Below are 24,411 nucleotides of genomic sequence, written 5' to 3'. Positions count from 1 at the left end.
CAATATTTGGGCGTGCAAAAGTCTGTTGTCCGTTCCGCCTCGTTGCTTCCTTTAACAAGAAGTCCAAACTAGGCTCCGCCCACCTCATACATGTACAAAATCACCCCCCCTTGCCTTCCTATATGCACAGATTGTTCCGGCAGTTAGTGCCCCCCAACCCCCTATTATTTTGGTTTTGTTTTGCCGGCCTCTGATGTTCTTTTGTCTGCAGCCGACGTTCAAATGACTATTTCTTCACGCTGGTTAATGGCGTTGTCGGCGAGTTGGGTTTGAAATTGCTCGCTTTGCGCAGTTTGCATCACAATAGGAGCCATTTACTGGCCCGGCAGTCCTGCCACCCCCCCTCCCGGTATACCCCCCACTCTTCTTTTCAAACAGGCATGTTTCATCTTCTTCTGCATTGTCTTAAAGAATCCATGTATGAAGCTTTGTTGAGTGCCTGCACCCGTTTATCCCAAATTAGCACGTTTGTAGCTAGATTTGTCAACTTTTTGCCCAAAAATTACCCAGAAACCAATTTGGCTATTTTATAAATTTGTTTGTGAACTTTTAGCAATTTAAAAGTTCACCCTTCATTAATTATATTAGTACCGTCTATTGCCTCTGATTAACTAGATGTTCTAGTAGGCTTTTTCTGGCATTGTACACTACTGTGTGTTTTTCTCTGGTAGCGTCTATGCAGAATGTTCTCAATACGTTAAGATCATTTGAGTTAAAACCAAGCAATTGTATAAGAAATATGAACAAATATTTTGTGTTTATATTAAACCTAACTGAAGTGACCCACACTGGCATGAACACGTCCGTCCACACGCTTCACTGAGCGTGGGCCGCTCCTGGCATAATGTCGCAGCTTTACTAGGGGATTTTCAGAGCCGCCTCTTGTTTACATCCAATTAACAGTCCCAGTCTGCCACGGCGCTCTTGAAAAACATTTAAACTTGCATCACACCGCTCGCTCCAGTTATTGGCCTTAAACTTTGGGATTTCATTTAGGGCCTGTTGTGTAACCTATAGGCGGCTTTTAAGTGAGCTGCATTTGAGTTGTTTAAATATTTAGAGCGTGATTTCACAGCACTCAGACAACATACACGGAGGGAATTTACATTTAATATTCAAATCCCCGTGTGCGCGACTTGCAAATAACGTGAACATTCTGACTGGACAGAATTTCATTTCTGGTGTGTCTATAGTTGGAGATGATAGAACAATCCTCAAATTCACATTTTAGGTTTATTTTTAAATCTATTGTGGTGCTGTACAATATGGAAGCATAGAATTGCCAATGCAGAGTAAATATTTCGGACTGGCAAATACACTCGAACGCACTTATAGGCTAAATGCTAAAAACATTTTTTCCCCATATTGTTTTGGGTTATTGATTGGCGCAAGTAAAAAATAAATAAATAAAAAACCTTTTTTACCATTTGGCCTGCATTATACCAATATTTTGGAAAATTAAGTACGGAATATTATTTGGCATTTATTCCCATGCCACTGCGTATGCGCAAGTCTCTCGTGGCATTATGGGTAAAATGCTGTTTTTAGCATTTAGCCTACAAGTACGTTGAAACATATTTGCAAAAATGTCCACACTTCCGTAGTATAAAGGCAACATGGTAAAATAATTGTCCAAATGTGTGCCGCATGGTTTACATGGCTCTCCACGTTTGCTTATTGCTTGCTTTGTGTGATTGATGATGAGGCCTCTTGAGCTGCCTAATTCCAAGCATGGAAATTTGGAAAACACATGACAAACAAGGACGCTGCTTTTAACAGGATAGTACTTTATTGACATTAAGAGGAAGGGAAGTAACAAGACTGTCTATCAGCATGTCTGATCAAATTAAGTTAGCTTGATTCAAAAGTTAAGACAAACACGCAATAAAGTTAAGACCACGAAGAGAGCTCGTACAAAGTGTGCAAAAAAAAAAAGAATTATTAAGAAAATATAAAAACTTTGTCAATCTATTTAAGATGCACAAATGTAAAATGGGGGGAAAAACATGATACAGTAGCTATAAATAAATTGGGAGTTTTACTAGTCAGGTTTTGGCAGCGTCTGCATTTCCAATATGACTGCCGCTATAAGAAGCACACTTTTGAACTTTCAGTTGGAAAAACACCGCAGATGTCACCTAAAAAAAACCTTTGTCATGAAACTTGTACATTCACACAAAGAAGAGCCTTGTTAAAGACAGACAATAAAGAGGTCGTCATTCGAGAGCGAATATAGTTCATGCCTCTTCATGCAGTACAAAAAATATACATAACCCTGAGACGCACAAAAATAAGTAACTTCTTCAGCTGGAATGGGCTTTGCCAGCTTGTATTTCTCACTTCAGGAGGAAGATCCAAATTTAAGCTGGCCAAAATTGAGGGAAGCCCAAGTCCAACGTCTAAAAAATAGAGTCAGGAAGAGTCGTACTGTGCATACAATCGTCCACTTTTTTGCGCACGTCTGCCAACGCAAGGTTCCGATGGAGTCAGTCAATCAGTCAGCAGTTTGATACGTTACACCTGAGTGAAAACCCAGTGTGACGAGGAAGGAGGAAGCGAGGACTTGCTTTTTTGGGCTAAATGTTGCAGGACTTCAGTCAAACATTAGGCGTTAAGTTATGGAGCGTTCTGCTCCGGGGCCTCCCCTGGCTGCGCTTCGCGTGCTCCAAAGAGTGCATGGCAACCGCACCGGCTTAGGGGCTACATGGGAAAGTTACACAAGACGGTCTGGGTAAACACATCCGGTGGAAGGAGGCGATGAAGACGCTCTTTCAGTCTTCACTTTCCAGGAATCCAGCCAGTCCAATGTTGACGATACCGGGAACGCCGGCGGGGGAACACACGGGGCCCTTCATCCTCGTTGCTGTGGAGAGAAGGTGAAAGAAGGAGATTAATGTTCCGGTCCGGTGACGGCCCAGCGAGGGTACATGACCACACAAGAATGCGCGGAGGCCTCCAGGTCTCCCGTCAGCTTGTCAAAGAGACATTCTATACAGCTTAGCATCGGCTCGTAAGGCGTAGCCAGCGTCAACGGCGCCACCGAACCGCTTCCCCGGAGGAATGTGCGATGAAGGCGCCCCAGCCTGGCGTGCGGATCGCTATTAAATACACTACAGTACTCTTTTGTGTAAAGAACGAAAATCACAAGGACTTTAGTGTAGAGCCAGGAAACATTTTAGATCAACTCTGAAATGTGTGAATTTTGTTAGTATGGCGCAAAATATCTAAAAAATTCCCTCTTGAAATAGATTTAAACATAATCCGAGGTCCGTTTTCCATTTCAAAATAGTACAGTAAGCCCCATGGGGAAGGAGATCTGAGCCCTGCCGCAAATAGCAAAAACATATGAATATCTTCCCTCCCAAATGTTTACAATTGCCTATGTTGATAGTAAACAAACCGTAAACATATCACAAAATTTGAGCCACAACAATTTTAATATCATTATCCCTAACACTACTCCTTTCTCAAACAGCCAAGGCTAAACTTAGCTAAAGCTAGTTTCTCAAACCACATGTATCACTTCAACATACTTCCGTGACACCGACTTATTGTACTACTTTCCTATTCAGACTGCGTTTTGGTGGCGTCTAGTAGCCTCTTTCAGAATGAACACAAAAACTAAAGAAAAAAAACCACTACGTTAAACCCATCCGTCCTATCCGGACATGCTAGCAGTCTTCAGCTATGTTTTCATTAGCATGTGTATCCCTAATGCGACTGTGACAAATCTGTTTCACTAGTGTGTGATCAACAACAGTTACATCATCCATGTGGAATCTCGTACCAGAAACAGTACCAGGCTCATACTACCTGCTTTTACCAATGGAATCAAACAGCAATGAGAAGAGCTGTTTCCAGGCATTCCAATGGATAAAAGAAAAACACTTATCGTGTCGAGGGTCACGGGGCCCTGGACATTAAGCAGAAGAAAGACTAAAAAAAAGTTACTGAGCTATTGTAAAAATAAAAGAATGGAATTTTTTAGAAGCATCCAAAACAGCTAGAAATTGTGACTAAATATGTGGATCTTCACTTCTCTCCAAAATCTAATGATGTGGAAATGGATTTTTGCATAATCCTGCTAATGCAGTCCTTGGAAGAGGTAATGATCTTCTGTAAAAAAAAATTCAAAAAAAAAAACATCTGCTGCAACTGGCCAGTACATGAAGCCCCCCCCTCCCCCTCCCCCCTTGGATCCGTGTTAACATTCCTGCAGCAGTTGAGCACCATTTTCACAACTCTTGTTAAATATCTGGCATCTCTGATCTCCAGCTGCCACCGCAGATAGCTTGAGTGCCCTGCAGTTAAGATGGAATGTTCCACTGGATATTCCGAGGGAGGAACGCAATGTTTACCCCTAATTATCGTCGTTTGTCGGCGGATGAGCGCTTGCTCTCTAATCTCGACCTGTTTGAGTGCGGTTGCTTTTGTCGCTTCATTGTTGTTCACGCCGGACAATCGGTGGACACCTCGAAGCGCTCTCCAAATATCCGTAGCTCGCAGAAATTCTCCCAAGATCCTGCCACGGATTAACCCATTCCCATTTTCTTGTTCCTGCTCATCTCCTCGTACTTCGTGAAAGTAAAGCCACATCTGGTGACAACCCCATATTGCCAAGTTGTAAACAAAAGGGACGAGGCGCCAGGCCACTTCCCATTTGGTCACTTAGCAACCAGCGACCAATGTGGCGAGCTTAAGCCAGCCTCTGCTGAATGCCGTGCAGAACACGTGCCCCGTTTATAGTAAAATGTCAGAAAATAGTCCAAAACTTGGGTCAACTTTGGGTACACGTATTAATAATGCCTGCTCTTGTCAAGCGCTTCGACTACACTTTTAATCTTTCTCAAGCGGAGATGATGACAAAGCTGCTTCTCACTCCTTAGTACTTTACTGAGTGACGGCCATCATTACTTTTTAATAACAAGAGTCATCACTCTTTATACTCCGCTAGCCGTCTTTCATTTTCTACCCTATCAATGTGGAGATGGTGACAAGTCTGTTTTCACTCCTAAATGCTTTTACTGAGTGACAAAATCACCCAATTTATTAGTTCGCCTACTGCACTTTTTTTGGCCTATTAACAACAAACACTACAAAGTAAAAACATGCCAGCATGTGTGTGTGTGTGTGTACGTATCAGCGCTGTGATCCTCCGAACGACCCCTGTGATCTCTCGGAGTACACGCTGAGGTGAACCCTTGCTAAATTCAAAGCTAATTAGAATTAAAAGCATTATCTAACTTCTTAGGCTTATTATAGGAAGTAGTTGAAGGAAGCCTAATCCACACCCAAAAACATTGCCTGTAGAAACTGTTAGCATAGCTGTAAGGAAAGCCATAGACAAGAAAGTAACCCAAATCTCTAAATCCACTGGACTGCCCCTGAAGAAAATTCGAAAAAGGTACAATACGATGTAGACTACTGACAAGTAGGTAACCATTAAAGGGTTTCTATAGTTTTGGAATTTTCATTTTAATTAGTTTTTATTTTTTTCTGAGTTTTATTTTAAGTAGTTTTTAGGGTGGTTCTGTTAGTTTTTATTAATTTCAGTTATAAAAAAAAAAAGAAGAAGAGATTAGTTAGTTTCAGGATAGTTTTTTTATGTGTATTACTTGTGCGCAATATTTAATAAACACCGTTGTAAAATGAAAAAAAAAACTAAAGTAACGTATTTCTTACCTAGCATTGCATTTCGGCTCAGTTAAACGAATAAGCAGGTGAGCAGAGCCGGTCAAGCACGCAAAATTGTCGCCGAGAAGTGACGTCATCTGAACGTGCTTTTCTATTGGCTGCCGCTTGGATGACGTCACTTCTGTGTGACACACTTTCAAATGTCCTTCGTCCGGGTTAATATCGAAATAAACATGCTTAAAATCACATTTAAAATCATCCCCAAAGGCTCATGTATTAAATGAATTACCAAAGACTAAAACAAGAGACATTTTTGCTATAATTATCGTTAGTTTTGTAAACATAACATTTTCGTTTTTATTTTATTTCGTTAATATAATTGTTTTTGAATTTTAGTTGTTTTTTTTCCGTTACTTTTTGTTAACTAAAATAACCCACTCGGATCATATTTAGATTTCTGTACACAATGGCACTCATCTCCATAGTTTCTAACTTTATTGAAGTTACAGCTGCGTCTTTATTCTTCGTGTCCAGCAAGGCCCGTGCCATGGTTACTAATCACCTCCTGGCGAATATTCCACTGTATTGCCCTTCTTGTACATGCGTTTGTGTTGTTCGTGCAGTAAAAGAGTGTCGGGCCGGGGGTCTCGGTGCAGCTGCAACAGGCGAATGGGGCATCCTTGAGGTAGAAGAGCGCAACAAAGAGAGCCTCTGTAACTCAATACGCGCCACTTCGGGTACCACTTCAGAGGCGCAAATATTACGCAATTGAAGATGAATTACCAGGCACAAACACACTTTGGGCTCATGCCAGCTGGCTCCCCCCGGAGAGGCCTCTGGAACTGTATGACGGCTCGGCGCTTTTTGAGGATCTAATCAAATTAGCGCGGGCGATTATTCAGCCATTTGAAGCATCTTCTCCGCTCTCCCTTTCTCTTACTTACAGCCCCGAGAAAAGCCTAATAAAAAGTCCATTAGAATTATGCAAATCAGCAGATTGATTACTCAAGGGACACACGCCAAGTGTGTGTGCACGTGCTCCTAACTACGTGTGTGTGGCAATTATAAAAGCCTCATTCACTTTGGGCTCCTAGTGGCCCTCACAGGGCGGCATTAATAAAACATTAGCATTGAGTGAGGGGGGGGTCTCGGCGTTCCTCCCTGATCCCACTGTGACCTTTCCGTTTTACAGCAGCTGCCTTGGGACGACGCGACCTCGCCGACGACTCCCCTCGGGCGACCTCTGCCCCCGCCAGGTGTACTCCATCATACGGCGTCCGTTGAAGCCGTTAAAGTGGCGCTTATGTTTGTCATTTTGATGTGACAAGAGGCCATGAGTGGGGTGTAACGGGGTTCGAGAGACAAAAGCCAAAGCGTAGATAACAGTCATTTGTGAGCTTGTGACAGTTGACTGGTTCCAAGGGGGACATTGTGTTGAACTTTACGCACGCACGTCTGGTTGCATCCCGTCTGCTCAAAGGCTAGTTAGTATCAGAAACTGAGCACATATTAACTCATTCACTCCCAGCTATTTTCACTGAAGCAACCCCCTTCGCTCCTGTCTTACTGGATTTTGACTGATTTCACAAGGCCCACAGAATTTTGTGTTCTATTGCAAAAAAAACATGGAACCTACCAAAAGAAAGATTAGTCTCTTCTTTCATCAGAAAAAATGTATATTTGTATCCGTTTCTGTTTTGCAGCAATTAGCATTGTATCATAGTTAAGTTTCATCATGATTCACAAATCTGTTGAAAACACTTGGGGAAAATAGCTTGTTGCAACATGGCCCTGGTCGATCTCTTATACTCTGCTGCCACCTGCTGGCCGTTTTTTGTAATAACCACCATTGCATTAAGCGACCTCTTCAGGTCAGAGGCAGCATCAAAGCCTGATTGCTTTAACTTAAAAAAAAAACATAATAAATGTATAAATACGTTTTTGGGGACCATGGCACTATTTAAAATTGAACGTTTTTATACGTTTTTGGGAGCAGATGAGTTAAAAGTGGAGGTAAAACCAAAAATGTTCCTGCCCCCACTAATCTAAACACATCATTCTGATGACTACTGGGTTTGTGGAATATGAATTAAGCAGAAAAATCCATCCGTTTTTATCCATCTCCGCCAGTATGATGTCATTTTCAGTCAACAGCAAGTTGCAAAATGGCCGCTCCCTGGGATGGATTTTGCTACTTCATTTATGCTCCACAAATGAAGTATTAATCAGAATATCATGCTTCGATTTCCCATTTGAGAGTCGGTGATGTGACTTCAGCATAGTAACAAATGTAGTAAATGTAAACTTTGCTGGAGAAGTGGTCTTCCTCCATAATTGCTTTTGTTGTGACTCATGCGTGTACACGTTGAACTCTTCCGAATGTCCTTTGTTTTTTCAGATGGACAGTTTCAATATTTAGAGCGCTGTTTTCAAAAAACTTTCACTTGGAGACTCAGTTTCAAATGTTTGCTTATTCAGGCTCCAGGCTGGACAAAAATGTCCGTTTTTTGTCCGTTTTTTGTCAGTTTTCAGTTAGTAACTGCCTCAAGCAAACTAGCTTGTAGTTCAAATCTGCTCTTTGTTCGTCCCACCCTGCGCCTTAAGCAATACTATGTAATCATTTTGCCTTTGTTTATTAATAGACTACTTCTACTCATGCTGCTTTTTTAGAAAATCTACATTTAATACTGTCAATTTTCCTTTCCTTCAAAGATGTTAGTTAGCACAGCTGGCTCACAATTTGTTGCAAGTCAACTTCCTGTTTGTCGTTTGCATGTTCTGTGTTAGTTTTATACAGGAATGCAGGCTTCCTCCCCCAGTACAAGAACATGCATGTTGGGTTCTAAAATAGTTTGGATGTGACCTGTGATAGATTGGCGGCCAGTCCAGGGTTTACCTCACCAATTAAGTTAACCAAAATCAAATCTTACCTGCCATACAAATGGAGACAAACATGAAAGACACCAGATGGATAGACAATGACTTGGGATGGCGAAAAGTACAAGAATAGAAATTTGCTATTAATTTCATGCAATTTTAAGGAAAAATGTAATATTGGGTTATAAAGGTCTTTCTTTAAAATGATGTAATTTTATGATTTTTTTTAAATGTCTTAAAAGTACGAGTGGTATTTGTACTTGGTATTGGTCAAAAAAAAAAGTGGTATCGAACATCCTCACATCTTTACTATTAGGAATTCAGGCCACACCTTCATTCCTCCCAAATTAGCGTAAGGTTAGGTGGCTCTTTTTTCAATTTTTTTTTTTTTTAAGGACAGGCAATGTCAGCAATGCAGCTCCCTGCGTATCTGTGTACATTTGTGTGTGTGTCTTTGTGCGTACATGTGTGTTTGAGAGCGAGCCAACGAGAGAGAAAGAGAAAAACATTGATCGGCAAAAGTTTCACAAGTGCACAAAAGCACAAATCCAGTACATAAACAGCTGAGTGGAGGTTTTCAACCCTGCCATAAACATTAAATGAAACACATGCAAGCACTACAGACACACAATTATTCTGCCTCTCTGACCCCAGCTGAAAGTTGACAGCCTCTGGAGCTAAGTATTTTTAGGCAGGCATTAGTCTCAACTGCCAAAGTGGGCAAAATATAGCTTTGCTCCTTCTGGTCTTACTTGTGCTGCACGTGCAACTCCTTCTGTGTGTGTAGTTTTATTTTATTTCTTTGCCACGCAAAAATAAAAAACAACAACAGTGCATACACAGACTTCTATTCTCCTGCGTCAACAAGTAAGCCCTCTGCAGATCTCTGCTGCTTCTTACCCCTTCTCTGCTGTAATCAAACAAAGGCATTGGGGGCGGTCGCCACGGTAACTGCAGAGGGACGCGGTGCCTTGATCTTTCCTAAGCCAGCCTGTCTGTCTCCAACCATGCCCCCACAAACCAAAATGTGTGCCACAGAGACCGTGGTCCTCAGCAGCAGTCATGCTATGCCCCCCCCCCCCCTCCCCCTTACTTCAGCTCACACCCCAACCAGCTGTGTACAGGCGGCGCAGCAGACGCCCTCGCTCGCACTCAGCTATACGTCACCGTCTTGGCATCGCACAACACGCCCGTATGGAAGTTACAATCTTGTTTACCAGACTGAAAAAAATGTGGTCGTTCTCAAGTCCCCGAAAACGATCTGTCAAAGTGAAAATAACATGCCTATAGGAAAGGCATAACACAGAGGGAATTGTTATTTACATTACATACACTCTGCACTTATAGAAGATCAAAGGTTTTCTATGCACAAAAGAGCTTTTAAGTAAGAAAAGAAAGATAGAGTAAAAAAATGATGGGCTGAGATCAAAATAAACCAATCCTTCAAAACCAATGAATCAACAGCACATAAACCTTAAGTGCACGCGCGTGCAGCTGAATGACTTTCGTCATCGTAATAAAACCCCGCCTCCAGTTTACTTTCAACTTAAATGATCAATAAACACAAACCGCCAACCAACAATAAAATGGCGCTGCCGTCTTTTTAAATGCGACTCCGGTGAGTTGCACAAGCAGTTTCCCTTCAATTGAGGGAGTGAATATGTGGCGCTCACTGAAGAATTTCATGGATCAGCGACTAATAGAAATGATTGATTGACATTGTCCGGACAAAACGATGCTATTTTCTGTCAATAGCATGTCGGGCACGTTATCGTTAAGCTAGCGTACTTTCAGACAAAATTTGATGGTTTGGTTGCAAGTTGTAGTGGTTAAATATACGATGTTTATATCAAATTTGTTCAATATTTCAATTTTACAGTTAACTTGAACTGTGCTGAAAACTGTTTAGAAATACTGTAACACTTATGCTAATTTCTGTAAGTCTGTCTAGAGCGTTTTATTATAATTTTTATATGTTATCATTAAGCTAGCGGCCTTTCAGACAGAACTAGATGGTTTGGTCGAACATTATGGTGGTTAAATATACAATGTTTATGTTGAATGTGTTCAATATATCGGTTTTATAGTGAACTTGAACTTGGAGTGACAAATGTTAAGAATTACTGTGACAGCTAAGCTAGTTTGTGTTAGTCAGGCTGTAGCATTTCACATAATTAATTATCATTGAGCTAGCGGACTTTCAGACCAAATTATATGGTTTGATTGAACAATGTTGTTCAATATTTCAATTTTACAGTTAACTTGAACTGTGCTGAAAACTGTTTAGAAATACTGTAACACTTATGCTAATTTCTGTAAGTCTGTCTAGAGCGTTGTATTGTATTTTTACATGTTATCATTAAGCTAGCGGCCTTTCAGACAGAACTAGATGGTTTGGTCGAACATTATGGTGGTTAAATATACAATGTACCTGGAAAAAACCCACACAGGCACGGGTAGAACATGCAAACTCCACCCAGGAAGGCCGAAGCCTGGACTCGATCTCACGTCCTCTGCACTGGGAGGCGGACGTGCTAACCAGTCAGCCACCGTGCAGCCTACTCTGCATTTTGTGTTTTTAATATTGATATTTTATATTTACTTATTGACTTACCTACTTCTTGTGTCATTAATTTGTTAGTTATTCTATTTCTCTACCTACTTATTATATTAATGTATTTTCTTTTACCTGTCTTTATTGCATGACTCCATGTACAGCACCTTGTTTGCGACGGTTGCTTTATGAATAAAATTGCGTTATTAAAACAATTGTGTGAGCAGGAATGAAAATGGGTGCTATGGAATACTTCAAAAAGTGCGTTTTCATGAATGTATATTTGTTGTGGGATAGTAAACATTTTTTTATATGGTCTCTGTATATCGCAGATTTTCAGCCGTTGTAGGTGGGTCTGGAATGTATCCCCCAATTAACGGGCGTTCACTGTACACCCAAGCCCTAAACATTCCATCTTCTAGCCTGTAGGATTCTGAGTGCGGAATCCTGACTGATGGTGCCTTCTCATTCATCTACCTGGCACTACACGCACAGGCCTGGACCAATGACAGAGGTCCTGTGTTGCAGCGCTCCGCTCTGTAATTAGCAACGCCGCTGACATTCCTCCAGCTCTGCAGACCAGCGTGTTTATCCAACACCCGGTCACCACAGCGGCTAGATGACATGTAACTGTAACCAGTAGCAACCCTGGCAACAGTGCAGGCTTGGAAACTGGCCTAGACCGGCTCAAACTGACATTCATTCACCTGAGACCATGTGAAGTGTTTTTGGAGACTAGAACTACTCACCGTCTGAAGTTCAACGTGCGCTTCTAGGCTGACAGGTACTTCCATGTGCTGACGAAGGCTGTGGGAATGAGTGAGTAAGGAACGCTGGTCACGCTGCCCCAAGTGTCCGAAGATGGGTCATAGCAGTCTAGGGTCTTGCACCTTTGAGCCCCAAAGTACCCCCCAACCACGTATAGTCTGTTTCCCGATGCCACTGCATGGCAGCTGATCCGTTTGGCAGTCACGTCGCCGAACTTGGACCACTGGTACGTCTCGCTGTTGAAGCGGTACGCAGAGCTAGCCGAGAATTCCGTGTCGCCCCCGATTACGACGACGTGGTTTCCGACCACCGCCGCCGCCGTGTAGCGCCAAAGCTGCGGACACGACGCAGGAACTGACCACCGGTTCTGACAGGGGTCAAAGCACTGGACCTTGGGATATTTGTCTCTGTTGACGCTGGTCCCTCCAAAGGCAAACAGCTTGTTTTTAGCACCGACAACAGCGGCGTTGCTCACGCCTTCTCTGAGCGGAGCCACCAGCGTCCATTTATTGGTCTGCGGGTCGTACTGCTCCACCTGCTTCAGTGACACGGACGGGGAGGCCGGAAAGGATCCTGCGAGAGAAGTGTGTCCTCCCACCACGTAAAGCATGTGGTCCAGCTCTGCTGAGCCGTGTCCAAATCTGGCTACTAACATGGGCGCCGCTTTGGACCACTCGTCGTGCAAAGTGTCGTAGGTCCAGACATCTTTAGAGGCCCCGTTTTCAGAGCCACGCCCTCCAGTGACATATACCTGCAACACAAGGAGCGGATCTTAAACAATTTTTCAAGATCTCAAATGCTCAGATACATCTTGCACAATCGTCTTACCTTACAACCGATGGCGCAGGCGCTGCATTCCTTTCGAGGACTCGGGATGTCAGTTTTGGGGGTGATCTCTTTGGTCTTGTTGTCAATCACATAGACTTTGTCGCACATGAAGGTTTGTCCTCCCAGCAGCAACAGGGCCTGGCTGACTTTTCTGGGCCGTGCACAGAATCCCGTCACGATGCCGTCATTCTGGAGGATCCTCATCTTGCACCGCACGGCATCTTCCACGATTTCTCGACCCACTTTGTGACACATGACCAGCTCCTCTGAAGCCACGTTGTTGAGGAGGTACGTCTCGGGTAGAAGCGCCAGACGGACACAGCGCAGCAGCTCCGGAAGCTCGCTGTGCCTCTGCTCCATGTCGGCCTTGACCCAATCGATCACGGCCTCGTACACCAGGCTCTCGTCCTCGACCTCCAGCTCTTCGCTGAGGATCAGTTCGCTCACTTTGTCTCTTGGTAGGTTCAGGAAGTCCTCGGTTTTGTAGAGGGTGGCGAAGTTTGCCAGACACATGCTCCACGACAGCTCGTACAGTCTCTGGCACTGATGGGCGTCTGACAGCAGCATCATACCCAGACAGTTGGACTGGTGGAGATTCTTTTCTAGAAACTCCGACGCCGCATCCCTGATGTCATGGAACTGAAGCATATCACCGGCCTCGAGCAGAGACTCTGCATTTTCCTCGTTGATGAGGATTCGGGCCGAGTAAGCGTAGTCTAGCAGCAGCTCCAGCACCTCCGGGTGGAGAGAGTCGTGGAAGTTGACTTCGGCGTCACGGCTCTCCCTCAGTCCGCCACTGAACATGGCCTCGAAGTATCGACTACATGAGGCCAGGACGGCCCGGTGGCAGGGGAAGGCCCGGTTACCGGCTTTCAGGACAACATCTGTGAAGACTTTACGCTTGCGAAGTAAGTTGAGCTGGGTTAGGAGGCTGTCAGCGTGCGACGTCTTGTGAAACAGTTGGATGTTCATGGAGCCGGAGCTGGAGCGAGACTTTCGGTTTTCGTGGCTAGTGACGGACATTTTGAATTTGAAGCTGGGGAGGAATAAAAAGGCAGAAATGAAAGATAATAGGGAGTCCAGTGTTCACTTTATACAGCGGCGGTGTAACCTGAATTTATACATTAATTAATAACCTAAGGGTGGTATCGTCCAGTGAATATTTGTATGAAAAAGTTCTACGCCAATAAACAGTAAGCACTGAGCTTGGCTTTTGCCATGTGACGACATACTCTCTTACTGCTGCGCAAACTACTTGATGGCTCGTTGTTTGTACCCTTGAAAGTTTTATGTACTGTCAATAATCGAACAACACCTTATGTATGCTACAAAGTTAACACATGTACGAACACTTACCTTCCTGATCAAACACAAAAAGGTAGTTGCCAACAGCATGTTGTTAGGCAGTAATAAAACTCTGCTTGATGTGTTACTACGGAAATGAACTTTAGCCTTCAAGGAGTTAAAAGGCAAGCCGACTCGAGAGCACTCCCGCAAATATCAATAAACCCATTAGAACGTCCAAACAACTGGCCTTCACACACACACCCCTGTTACTCATGACACCGGTGTGCCTTCTTATATCACATTTTTCCACCCCTATAAACATTTCAAGCCTGTGAGTCAAATCCAGCCACTGTGACAGCCAATGAATTACCCTGCTGGCTCTCCAACTACAGGCAGTGTTTTAAAACCTGTCAGAAATAGACAGCAGTCAATTTCTCAGACTTCAGTGCAGTCTCCAATAACTGGGCCAATTATTTGACTCCAAGGTAACTTTCTGTGTGCCCTTTCCAGGACCAATATGGTCCAGGCATGGTTCCAAGCTGTTAAAGTCAAGCGTCAAGCCAGAAAAGCAGTACATTACAGGCAAACATCCCAGTGACAAAGCATTGCACCCGTAAGAGTACAATACACTACAGTATAGTGTTTGTTAGGTTACTGGTATAGTTATAGTCCATTTATGTCCCTTGAGATTCAGTCTACCTTCATTAATTCACAGACCTTAATCAGGGTCAACCAGGTACACAATTAGTACATATGATGGCAACGTGTAAATTCTTGTCAACAACAGTAATGTATATTCTTCTAAAAACGCAGTACCGTAAAAGTGCAAAAGGTTCCCCGAAGTTGTTGAATTCGACATATGCGGTGCTTAAAAAAAAATGTATAAGACCACATGTCATGTTATATCACATCATATCACCGTAAGGACTTTAATGCAGACTCTTTCAGGTTCAGTGGGCTCTCCACCTTTTCCCCACTCAAACTCAACACCTTTATTCATCTTTGGATAAAGGGTTGGGCGTAATATGTACCCTGTCCCAATTCAATGAATATAAAATATCATTTATTATGTACACTTTCTATGTAAACACACTTCACAACACTATTAAAAATAGTTGCCAAAAATGCCTCAAGGCTAAAGTATCACTCCAAATATCTTCCAACGCCACACAGGAAGTATGGAGCAGAGAATCTAACCCTTCTCCGAACTGTGAGGCAGACGTGCTAACACTCAATACTGCCGTAATTCAACCAGTAAAACAACTTCTTATGTTCTGGAATGCAAGTGGATGACTTTAATTTGACATCTTAATCAAGAAATAATAATCCATACTTTTTTAAAAATTTATATTTCACTTATGTTCAGTAGTTATGGGTTAGCTGGAGCCTATCCCAGCTGACTTTGAGTGTGATACATTCCGCAGTCTTACATTCACACCTATGAAAAATGTAGTCTTTAGTGAATCTAACATGCGTGTTTTTGCAATGTGGCCAGAGCAAAACCATGCAAGCAGGGGAAACGTAAAGAGATTTGAACCCAGAACCTCTCAACTGTGAGGTAGATGTGCTAACCACAAGTCCACTGTGTTGCCCTCAAGCATATTCCACCACATAAATATGTGCATGTGTTCCGCAATGCAATTCAGTAACTTGATTTTTGGACTAAATAACATTATATGCTATTTTTTTGTGAAACAATAAGAAAGAAAATATTTTTCTACTTTTTTTGCAACAAAAAAAAAAACCTTATACATACTAGTGTAATAACTTTCTTTCGTAATGAAGTTGGTTTGGTTGTTATAACTTACTGTTAAAAAAAAGTCATAAGACACATGCTCAAATGCAAGTCAAACGTCAAGGCTACCACAAAGGAATCTTTAACGGTATCACACCACTGCTTCAACAAGTTGAGGGTGACATTCTTATGCAAGCAGCCTTCAAACTAAAGGCTGGCCCATTTTGACAAGTTTGAAGCCATTTCTGCTCATTGTAATTACAAACCAAGCCGAAAGCCATAAAGCAGCAATAAACTCTGCATCGCACTGAGAGCTCCACTCGCTTCCATTCTATCTATTGTTCCACGCCGGATCACATTAAGTCGTCTTTTGAATCTCAGTGGACTGTGTGGGCTTTGCGTGGACGGACTCGGCGTGAAATCCAATTGGGTTTTGTGCACCCCCAAAAAGTGAAATTGCGCTCATGAGGACGCGGGGAGGGGGTCGACGCAACTTGTCAAGCATGCGGGGAAGGCAAGTAAACACCGCGCGTGGTTTCGTGGGCACAAACTTACCTTGAAACAAACTGCAGCGACGCTTCTTTCGGATTCTTTCTGTCGGCTTTCGACGAGTTCACTATATAAAGTTTTTCCTACTTTTTTTTTTTTTTTTTAAGCGAACCAGCTTTCCCAGTTTAAGACAATTCTGCGAGTTAAACAGTCGGAGGGCTTGTCAGCCATTTGCCCGAGGGAAGTTCAGGAGAGGAGGGAAAAGTTAGGAAGCTACTTGGGATCCACGACAGGCTGCAGTGAGTAAATGAGGAGGAGGAGGAGGAGCACACGGCAGCGTTCTGTAGTGTTTGCTGACTCCTCCTCCTCCCTCCTCTCCCCCCCTGCTCTTGGCCAATCACATTCAAGGATCAGGATGCCTTCTCATTCTTTGTCCCACTCTTCTCAACCCACTAACTCTTCATTTTCATTAGGTACACTTGCGCATGCAACGGTAACATTTCATCATAATTCCATTTCAGTATGTTTCATGTTGTGGTTTGCAGTTGTTTTGAACTGCATTGCATCATGGTGAAAGCCATTTGTTTAAAAAATATATATATTTTTTAAAAACCTAGTGCATTACAGATGTAACTTACCGCTTGAAACAAATGCATTTTTTAAAAGGGAAGTCACCCCTTGTATGTCCGCCCACTATTCTAGACAGTCATTCCGGTTAATATAGTATTTGTGGAATACGAGTTAAGCAGCAAAATCTACTCGTTTTTATCCATCTCAGGCGGCGGCCATTTTGCCACTTGCTGTCAACTGAAAATGACATTATAGTTGACCAATCACAGCTCAGCTTCAGAAAACAGGTATGCCGTGATTGGTTGGTACTTAACCCTGAGCATCTGTGACATCATTTTCAGTTGACAGCAAGCGGCAAAATGGCCGTCTCGTGTGATGGATAAAAAAGGGTGGATTTTGCTGCTTGACTCGTATTCCACAAACACAATATTAATCAGATTACCATGTTTAGACTTAATTAGGGATTTTGCCGATCGCCTAACCCGTTGTTAGTGTTTTTTTTAAATAGCAGAATAGACTGTTCAAACTATTATTTAATTTCCTTTAAAAAAAAAAGAAGACAAAGTGATGATGTTGCACTTCCCTAAAATGAAAAGATTTACAATTGATGTTTGATTTTTAATGTCATTATACCAGTTTCTGTTCATACAAAAGAATTGTGATTTAATTTGCGTTTTGTTCCCTTACTGTACCCAATGTGAACTCAACTGTGAAGTTAACCCCCCACTAACTTCGATGTGGCCCATGATGAAAACAAGTTTGACATCGCTGACCTAAATGATCACAAAGCAAATAAGGACATCAACGTCACCTGGGACAGAATAGACCCATCTCTTACACCCTGGGGTAAAAACTTATTCCTTTATGAAACATGAGGATAACAGAAAACTTCAGCAAGAAACGGCCTACCAACAAAATAGCTGTGATTGCAGTCACTCTACTAGAAAATTACCCACTCTATCTTTTGTTAATTTCATTTTCACAGGAATTATTATTTATTTTCTGAATAACGTAGGCTATCTTTGTACTTCTATTAACTCCAGCGATGTACACAGAACAATTAAATGTTCTTCCACTAGATGGTGGAAGGCTATAATGTGTGTATATAGCTGTTGCCATTCATACAACGAAAATGATAGCTTTGCGTTCAACTAAAGGAGCCCAGATTTCACAATTTTGAGACAAAATCATCATTATTTCGGTATACAATTTATGTGACATTGTGTTGGGATATTTTGATAATGTAAAATATGTACCTGATCTGGCTTAATAAGGGTTTGGAAAGACTAAACTAGAAAGCGCAAACAAAGCCGCACACATGCTAAAATTGTTTGCTCTATGCTACGTTATCGCTACCAAAGAGCAGTTAGTGTTAGCACAGAACCTTCAGGCTTTTGCTAATATTGGTTAATTCTGAACACAGCCACATCTTCAGTTATAAGTTATACTGTAACTTATTACCAAAATATCTCAATTGTTCATTCTCAAAAAATGATATATTTCCAAATCATTTGAAAATTGTGGGAAAAGATTTGAAATGCTTTATCTTGGTTGCATTTTTTACATCACAAAAAAACTAACATTTGAACAAGAGTGTGTAGATTTTTATTATAAACGCTATATATTCAAAACAGCCGCAAACAAAATAAACTCATTGTCGAATGAGTAACCTCTCTCACACAGTTTGACTGTCGGTTGCCATAACTCTCAGGAATGCCGCACAATCAGCATGTCCAGGATTAACCTTGTCCTTGCTCATGTGCCAACTCCACATAACCAGAAGTCTTTAATGATCATATGAGGGCAGGTTCAAGCACCGCCGTGAACCATGGGATTGTTTCTCCGGCAGAATTCTTTGCATTCCCTGAAAAATTGAAATACCTGTGAGCTCTGCGAATGTTCCTCTAAGTTCTGAGACGGCCGCCACAATAAGATGCATGAAATGTCAACGTGAACATACTTTGATAGGCTGCTTCTAATAGTGACAAATATTCTATAAACAAATGCGTATGAATGTGTGGTGTCGCTGTATTGCTATGTTACACATACTGTGCAATATTCTTGTTTTGTAGCAAGTTGTATCATGACCTTACAAGCAAGATGATGTTAACTAGAAACTAAATAAGAACAAGGCATTCTTTTCTGTGGTTGTCTTATTTTAAAAAAAAAATGTTTTCCCCAGGGGATACATAAATTAACTATAACAGGTAACATTATTAACTCCTCAGGCAATGTTTATGCCTTATAACATTGTGACATTTCGAACTGTCAAGTCTAAAGAAAAAATAATAACTATACTTGGGGATTTTTAGTATTTAAAAAAAATATATATATATATAATAGTAATAATTTGAAAAACAGAAAAATGTGTTTCTGTGTTTCCATATCATTTTGTTATGGAATAGTAATAATACATTTTATCTGTATATCACATCTCAAAAGACTGAAAGACACTTAAAAAAATTTAACCTGATAGTGCCAAAAGAAAAGTGTAACCAAAATTTACACTAAAAGATACATCTAAACATTTTTTTTCAGTTTTTCTGAATATTTTTTTTCTACTTAATGGATAATTTTTTTTGGGGGGAGGGGCAATTTTTTCTGTTTTCGGAAAATTTCCCCCCCTTTTTCAAAATATTTTTTTCTGTTTTTCAAAATATTTTCCCCCTGTTTTATGAAATTTTGAATTTTTTTTAAATAAATGTTTTATTGAATAAAAATAATTACATTTATTGCCCCCCCTCTCTCTCTGTATATATATATATATATATATATATATATATATATATATATATATATATATATATATATATATATATATATATATATATATATATACACCCATCAATCTATCCATTTTCTTAACCGCTTGTCCTCACAAGGGTCGCGGGGAGCTTCGGGCAGTAGGCGGGGTACAATCGCAAGGCACACACCATCCACACTCACAATATCTATTTCTATCTATCTATCTATCTATCTATCTATCTATCTATCTATCTATCTATCTATCTATCTATCTATCTATCTATCTATCTATCTATCTATCTATCTATCTATCTATCTATCTATCTATCTATCTATCTATCTATCTATATATATATACACGCACATATATTGGTATTGGTATGGAATTCAAGCATTTTCACTGAAGCAGTCCCCTTCGCTCCCGGCTGTGTTACTGGATTTTGACTGATTTTGCAAGGCCCATAGAATATTGTGTTCTATTGCTATAAAAACATGTAACCTACCAAAAGAAAGATTAGAGGCTCTTCTTTCATCAGGAAAAAAAAGTATGTTTCTATTTGTTTCCATTTTGCAGAAATTAGCATTAGAATATAGCTAAGTTTTATCATTAGTCACAAATCTATTTAGAAATGTGAGTAAAAGAGCTTTTTTCCCCAACATGGCCCTGGTTGATCTCTTTTGCTTTGCTTCCACCTGCTGGCCATTTGTGTAATAACTACCATTTCTTCAACCGTTCTTTGCAGTTGAGAGACTGCATAGCTTTATGTATGCTCTAGCATAAAAAAAAACCCATAAAAATACGTCTTTGGGACACTTTACAATAGAACGTATTTATACGATTTTGGGAGCAAATGAGTTAAGGAGTTAAGTGAATGCAATATGCTTCCGTAATTTACTATATGTAACCAAATGTGCCATTTCTGGTTCTATTATAACATGTCTCCTTTTTGCCATCACTGTTATCCTGAATAAAATTAAAATAAAAACACACTGAACAACAAATTGTGCATGAATATAAATGACAAGGAACCCTAATTAATGTTGCCAATGCTGACCAAATACATTCACACAATGTAAAAAATTATTTTGAAGAATTAGGAACTCAAGATGGGTATTTTTTACTTTGCTGTTGTTCTGACTCATGGTTGATGGATGATGATGATGATGATGGCCGGACTCAAAGAGGAAGAACAAGTGTGGGCATGTTCCAACATGTCTGACAGGATAATTAGTAGATTTTTACATTTCAGCTCACAGGCATAATAAAGCATAGCTGTATCAAAGCAAAATCCTTTCAATAGAACATAATAATAAATGTAATTATGGTTTTAATAACACACTTAAAAAACAAAAAGTAGTGATTCTCTCAGATCAATATATATGAAATGATATACTTGCTGTCTTATTTGATGTAGTGAGCGGTGGTGAACAGCTACCAGCTAATCTCTTAACACTACAAGATCTGCTGCTGCTGTTGTTGCTGCTCAGGTTTCATCTTGCTGCTCGCTGACACTCAGCAACTGCTTTTTTTGGAGATTAAAAAACTGAGCTAAAGGCTAACAAGACTTTTTAAAATTCATCATGCTTTCAATATACTCGTAATTTCAAATCTGAGCCAAAATGGGTTTATTTTGCTTGGGATAACAAAAGAAAAGCTCTCTCTGTCTGTTAGTTATGCGTTGCCATTGTTGTCATAGTGCTGATTTGCACCTTCCTCCCATCTGATGGGGCCAAATGTTTTCATGCGCACAAGTGTGCCCCAAGCAGATTAAGAATTTAAGACGATTTAATGAACTCATGATTGTAATCTAGGGTTAAATTCATGTTGCTGCATTTTAACCACCTCCCCCACCAAGTCTTGTGGCTTGAAGCCAAACTGATCCTATACGTGTACATGTGTGTGTGTGTTGACTATGCAACTGGTCATTAATTACTCTGAGGCGGGCACGCCCCTAATCAGACCCCCCATGATTATTCCTCAGCGCCCCCAGCATTGCAACAATCCCCTTAAGCGAGTGTGTTTAGACGACAGTAACCGTCACTCTTTTGTTGGCCTGCACACTCACTGTACACTTATTTTCTCAGCCAAAGCAGGTGGTCTGCTCAGTGAGGTCATACTGTCTGAAACATAAGGAGGGTGAGGGGTCGAGGGGGTTAGCCATGGTCAGGACTCAAGACTAAAAGCAATACTGAGGCTCCAGTGACTTTCTGTTTCAGTTGCTTACTCTTTATTTAATTAGAATTTTAACAATTCATTTACTTATCTATTCAAGTTATTTGTCATGTTAATAATGTTAAAACTACTAAAGTAGTGTATTGATATTTATTATACTGTAATCACAAAACTCCCAATAAGAGAAGGGAGGGAAACTTGAAAATGCTCGAATGACAACATTTTTGTGTGTTTGACACAGTTTGATTGAATAACAATATGCGAATAATTTGTCATTTTAGTATTAAACAACAGCCAATACTGGCCAAGTACATAAAAAAAAAAAAGGAAGTAAATTTTTTTATTTACAATAATATATTCCATGCACCCCCACTAGCCTATATATGGCATTTTGATTAATATTACGTTTGTGGGTTATGAATTAAGCAGCAAAATCCGGCCATTTTTTTAAATCCACTCTCAGGTGGCGGCCATTTTGCCACTTGCTGTCGACTGAAAATAACATCACAGTGCATAAAGGTAACAACCAATCATGGCTCATCTGTTTTCTGGGTTTGGTCGTGACGTTGGCAAGCTTTTCTTTATTATCAAAGCCATTTAAAAAGAACACATATTCAAATTTGAACTCGGGAAGCAGCAAAACAGTCATTGCTTTGTGATAGATTAAATCTGGGGTCACTAACTTTTTTATGAAGCTGAGACTTGCGTACTTCCTGGGTACTGATGCGGAGGCTACCTTTGAATATCCACTTCTAAAATTAAAATAAAAAATCTAATTTTACCTTTAGTTACTGTAATGTTATTAGTAATTATTTTTATTCATCTATATGAAGACACTGACCGTCTTAATGTTTTTTTCAAAAATAATTGTTAACGTCAGACAGGCAAATATCAACATGCAGCACTTTATTTCTATACATCTATAGACAAGTGTTTACAAAACACAAAAGCAAAATTATGCCTTTGATTCGATACTGTATCTGCATATTGTACCTCAAAACTGATACTGAAAAAATACCGTGGCAAAAATCCCAAAGCATCAATAAAAGCAATGGTATTATCGATCATCATAAAACTTAAATGTTTCTGTTTTATTAATAATTTAGTTGGTAAAATATTGGCAGTAGAGAATATTTAAAAAACGATCTGTGTTGCTAAAATACAGTGAAATGAAAATTTGGCACAGAACAATATCTATTGATTGTTTTCATAGTCCCTTATTAATAGTTCAATGATTTCTCAAAATTTTTAATAATTATTATAATAATAAAATAATGATTATAATTTTAAAATGCACTTTGACGTCGTGTTTTGTTTTTCTGGGAGAACTGCATTGCCATCTAGTGGATAATTTAACCCATCTCATGCGAGGCACATCCGAAAAACTACAGGTCCCACAACTCATGGCGAATCTGGCGATATTGTACCGGAAGTGACACTTGCTACTTCCGTTGCTGTCAAGGGCACCGGGATCTTGGTTTAGCTAAACTCCAGTGGCTATTCTGCACGTGTGTTTACTGGCGGCCTTTTAACGACAAAAAAATTAAACTGATTTTTTTTTGCCAGCGATGGACAGCTTCGGTTCGGACTTTTCAGCAGGCGGGGCAGGCGGGCCAGGCGGTAAAATGGACACCGGCATGATGATGGAGCAGGTTAAAGTCCAAATCGCGTTGGCGAACACACAGGAGCTGCTGCAGGTAGAAACTAATGGAAGCTCCGGCTAAAGCTAGCTATGCTCGCCCAAGACATAATATCTCAATGCATAATAAGCACTCTTCATTTGCTCTCTGGTCACATTTCACGTTATATTAGTCAGTGAAGAGAAATGTGCTTGCTTTTTTTCTGTCGTGAAAACTAGCACTTTTGAGTGAAAATGTGTAAATTTAAGATTAAATGGTAAATTAACATGACTTATTTTTGTGGTGTTTCAGAGAATGACAGACAAATGCTTCAAGAAGTGTATAGGGAAACCTGGAAGTACACTAGACAACTCAGAGCAGGTATGTTCACCCTTTCAAAGTTTATTAAGAGAAATACGTCATCATATTTTTTTTCTCCACACTCTTATATTGATAAACATAATAATCATGTTTCTGTAAATATATTTCTCTTTATTAATGTATTTCGTGTTTTGACCTTACAGAAATGCATTGCCATGTGCATGGACCGGTATATGGATGCTTGGAATACTGTTTACCGAACGTATGCCTCCAGATTACAAAAGGAAAGCGGTCGCATGTGAACGTGCATCCCTTCCAACTCTTCCTTTCTCTCAAATTTTCCCTCCCTCCTTTGACCACTGCTTGCCTACGGAGGTCTGAGGTTACATGATGTTCTTGGGGGCTCCTCATGGATGCTACACGGCCACAACCTTTTTTCACCCTCCCCAATACCTCTTGCCAGGCTGGCATGGCCTGTGGATTGCAGCCATGGCAGTATGGACAGCATTTATTTCTGTAACAGATAATTTTTTTTCTCCCCTGATTGTTTTTTATGTAATGACAAACTGTATTGTGCCTAAAAAAAAAAAAAAGGCCTTGTGTGTCCCCCAATTTTTGGAGAAAAAAAGTTTGTGCGTGATAAGTAGCAATGATTGACATGAAAAGCTGACATCCACTTGTCAAACCAATTTCCACTGGACTCTATAAACCCTTTTTTTTCTTAATAAATAGTAATCATATTATAATACATATGCCCAATCTATTATTGTGTGCCACTGCTACATATTTTTTTTTAGTGATATGTAAATGA

The 24,411-nt window shown here is 40.6% G+C and overlaps 2 protein-coding genes across 2 annotated transcripts; one reads left to right on the top strand and one right to left on the bottom strand.

Annotated features, from left to right (window-relative positions):
- Positions 1-1,767: 1,767 nt before the first annotated feature.
- On the bottom strand, positions 1,768-16,470 carry enc3 (ectodermal-neural cortex 3). The gene is made up of 4 exons (XM_077584804.1): positions 16,239-16,470; positions 12,662-13,697; positions 11,815-12,584; positions 1,768-2,863 (listed from the first exon to the last, which is right to left on the bottom strand). Exons 2-3 carry the CDS (start codon positions 13,682-13,684, stop codon positions 11,838-11,840), a joined length of 1,770 nt encoding a protein of 589 aa, XP_077440930.1. The 5' UTR covers positions 13,685-13,697; positions 16,239-16,470; the 3' UTR covers positions 1,768-2,863; positions 11,815-11,837.
- A 6,626-nt stretch (positions 16,471-23,096) lies between these two features.
- On the top strand, positions 23,097-24,348 carry timm13 (translocase of inner mitochondrial membrane 13 homolog (yeast)). Its single transcript, XM_077584896.1, has 3 exons — positions 23,097-23,357; positions 23,592-23,660; positions 23,804-24,348. The coding sequence occupies exons 1-3, from the start codon at positions 23,229-23,231 to the stop codon at positions 23,900-23,902; spliced, it is 297 nt and encodes a 98-aa protein (XP_077441022.1). The 5' UTR covers positions 23,097-23,228; the 3' UTR covers positions 23,903-24,348.
- The last annotated feature ends 63 nt before the right edge of the window (positions 24,349-24,411 follow it).

The sequence above is a fragment of the Vanacampus margaritifer genome, chromosome 13 (assembly GCF_051991255.1).
Source record: "Vanacampus margaritifer isolate UIUO_Vmar chromosome 13, RoL_Vmar_1.0, whole genome shotgun sequence".
Lineage (NCBI taxonomy): Eukaryota > Metazoa > Chordata > Actinopteri > Syngnathiformes > Syngnathidae > Vanacampus > Vanacampus margaritifer.
The sequence above is the reverse complement of the archived record's forward strand: the minus strand, read 5'-3'. Positions and strand labels throughout refer to the sequence as shown.

Bases quoted from the DNA above. Each gene is read 5' to 3' on its own strand.
- enc3 (XM_077584804.1), bottom strand. From the start codon at position 13,684: ATGTCCGTCACTAGCCACGAAAACCGAAAGTCTCGCTCCAGCTCCGGC. The intron at 12,585-12,661 runs GTAAGACGATTG...CTTGTGTTGCAG, and splicing joins CCTGCGCCATCGGTTGTAAG to GTATATGTCACTGGAGGGCG.
- timm13 (XM_077584896.1), top strand. From the start codon at position 23,229: ATGGACAGCTTCGGTTCGGACTTTTCAGCAGGCGGGGCAGGCGGGCCA. The intron at 23,358-23,591 runs GTAGAAACTAAT...GTGGTGTTTCAG, and splicing joins ACACACAGGAGCTGCTGCAG to AGAATGACAGACAAATGCTT. The intron at 23,661-23,803 runs GTATGTTCACCC...TTGACCTTACAG, and splicing joins CACTAGACAACTCAGAGCAG to AAATGCATTGCCATGTGCAT.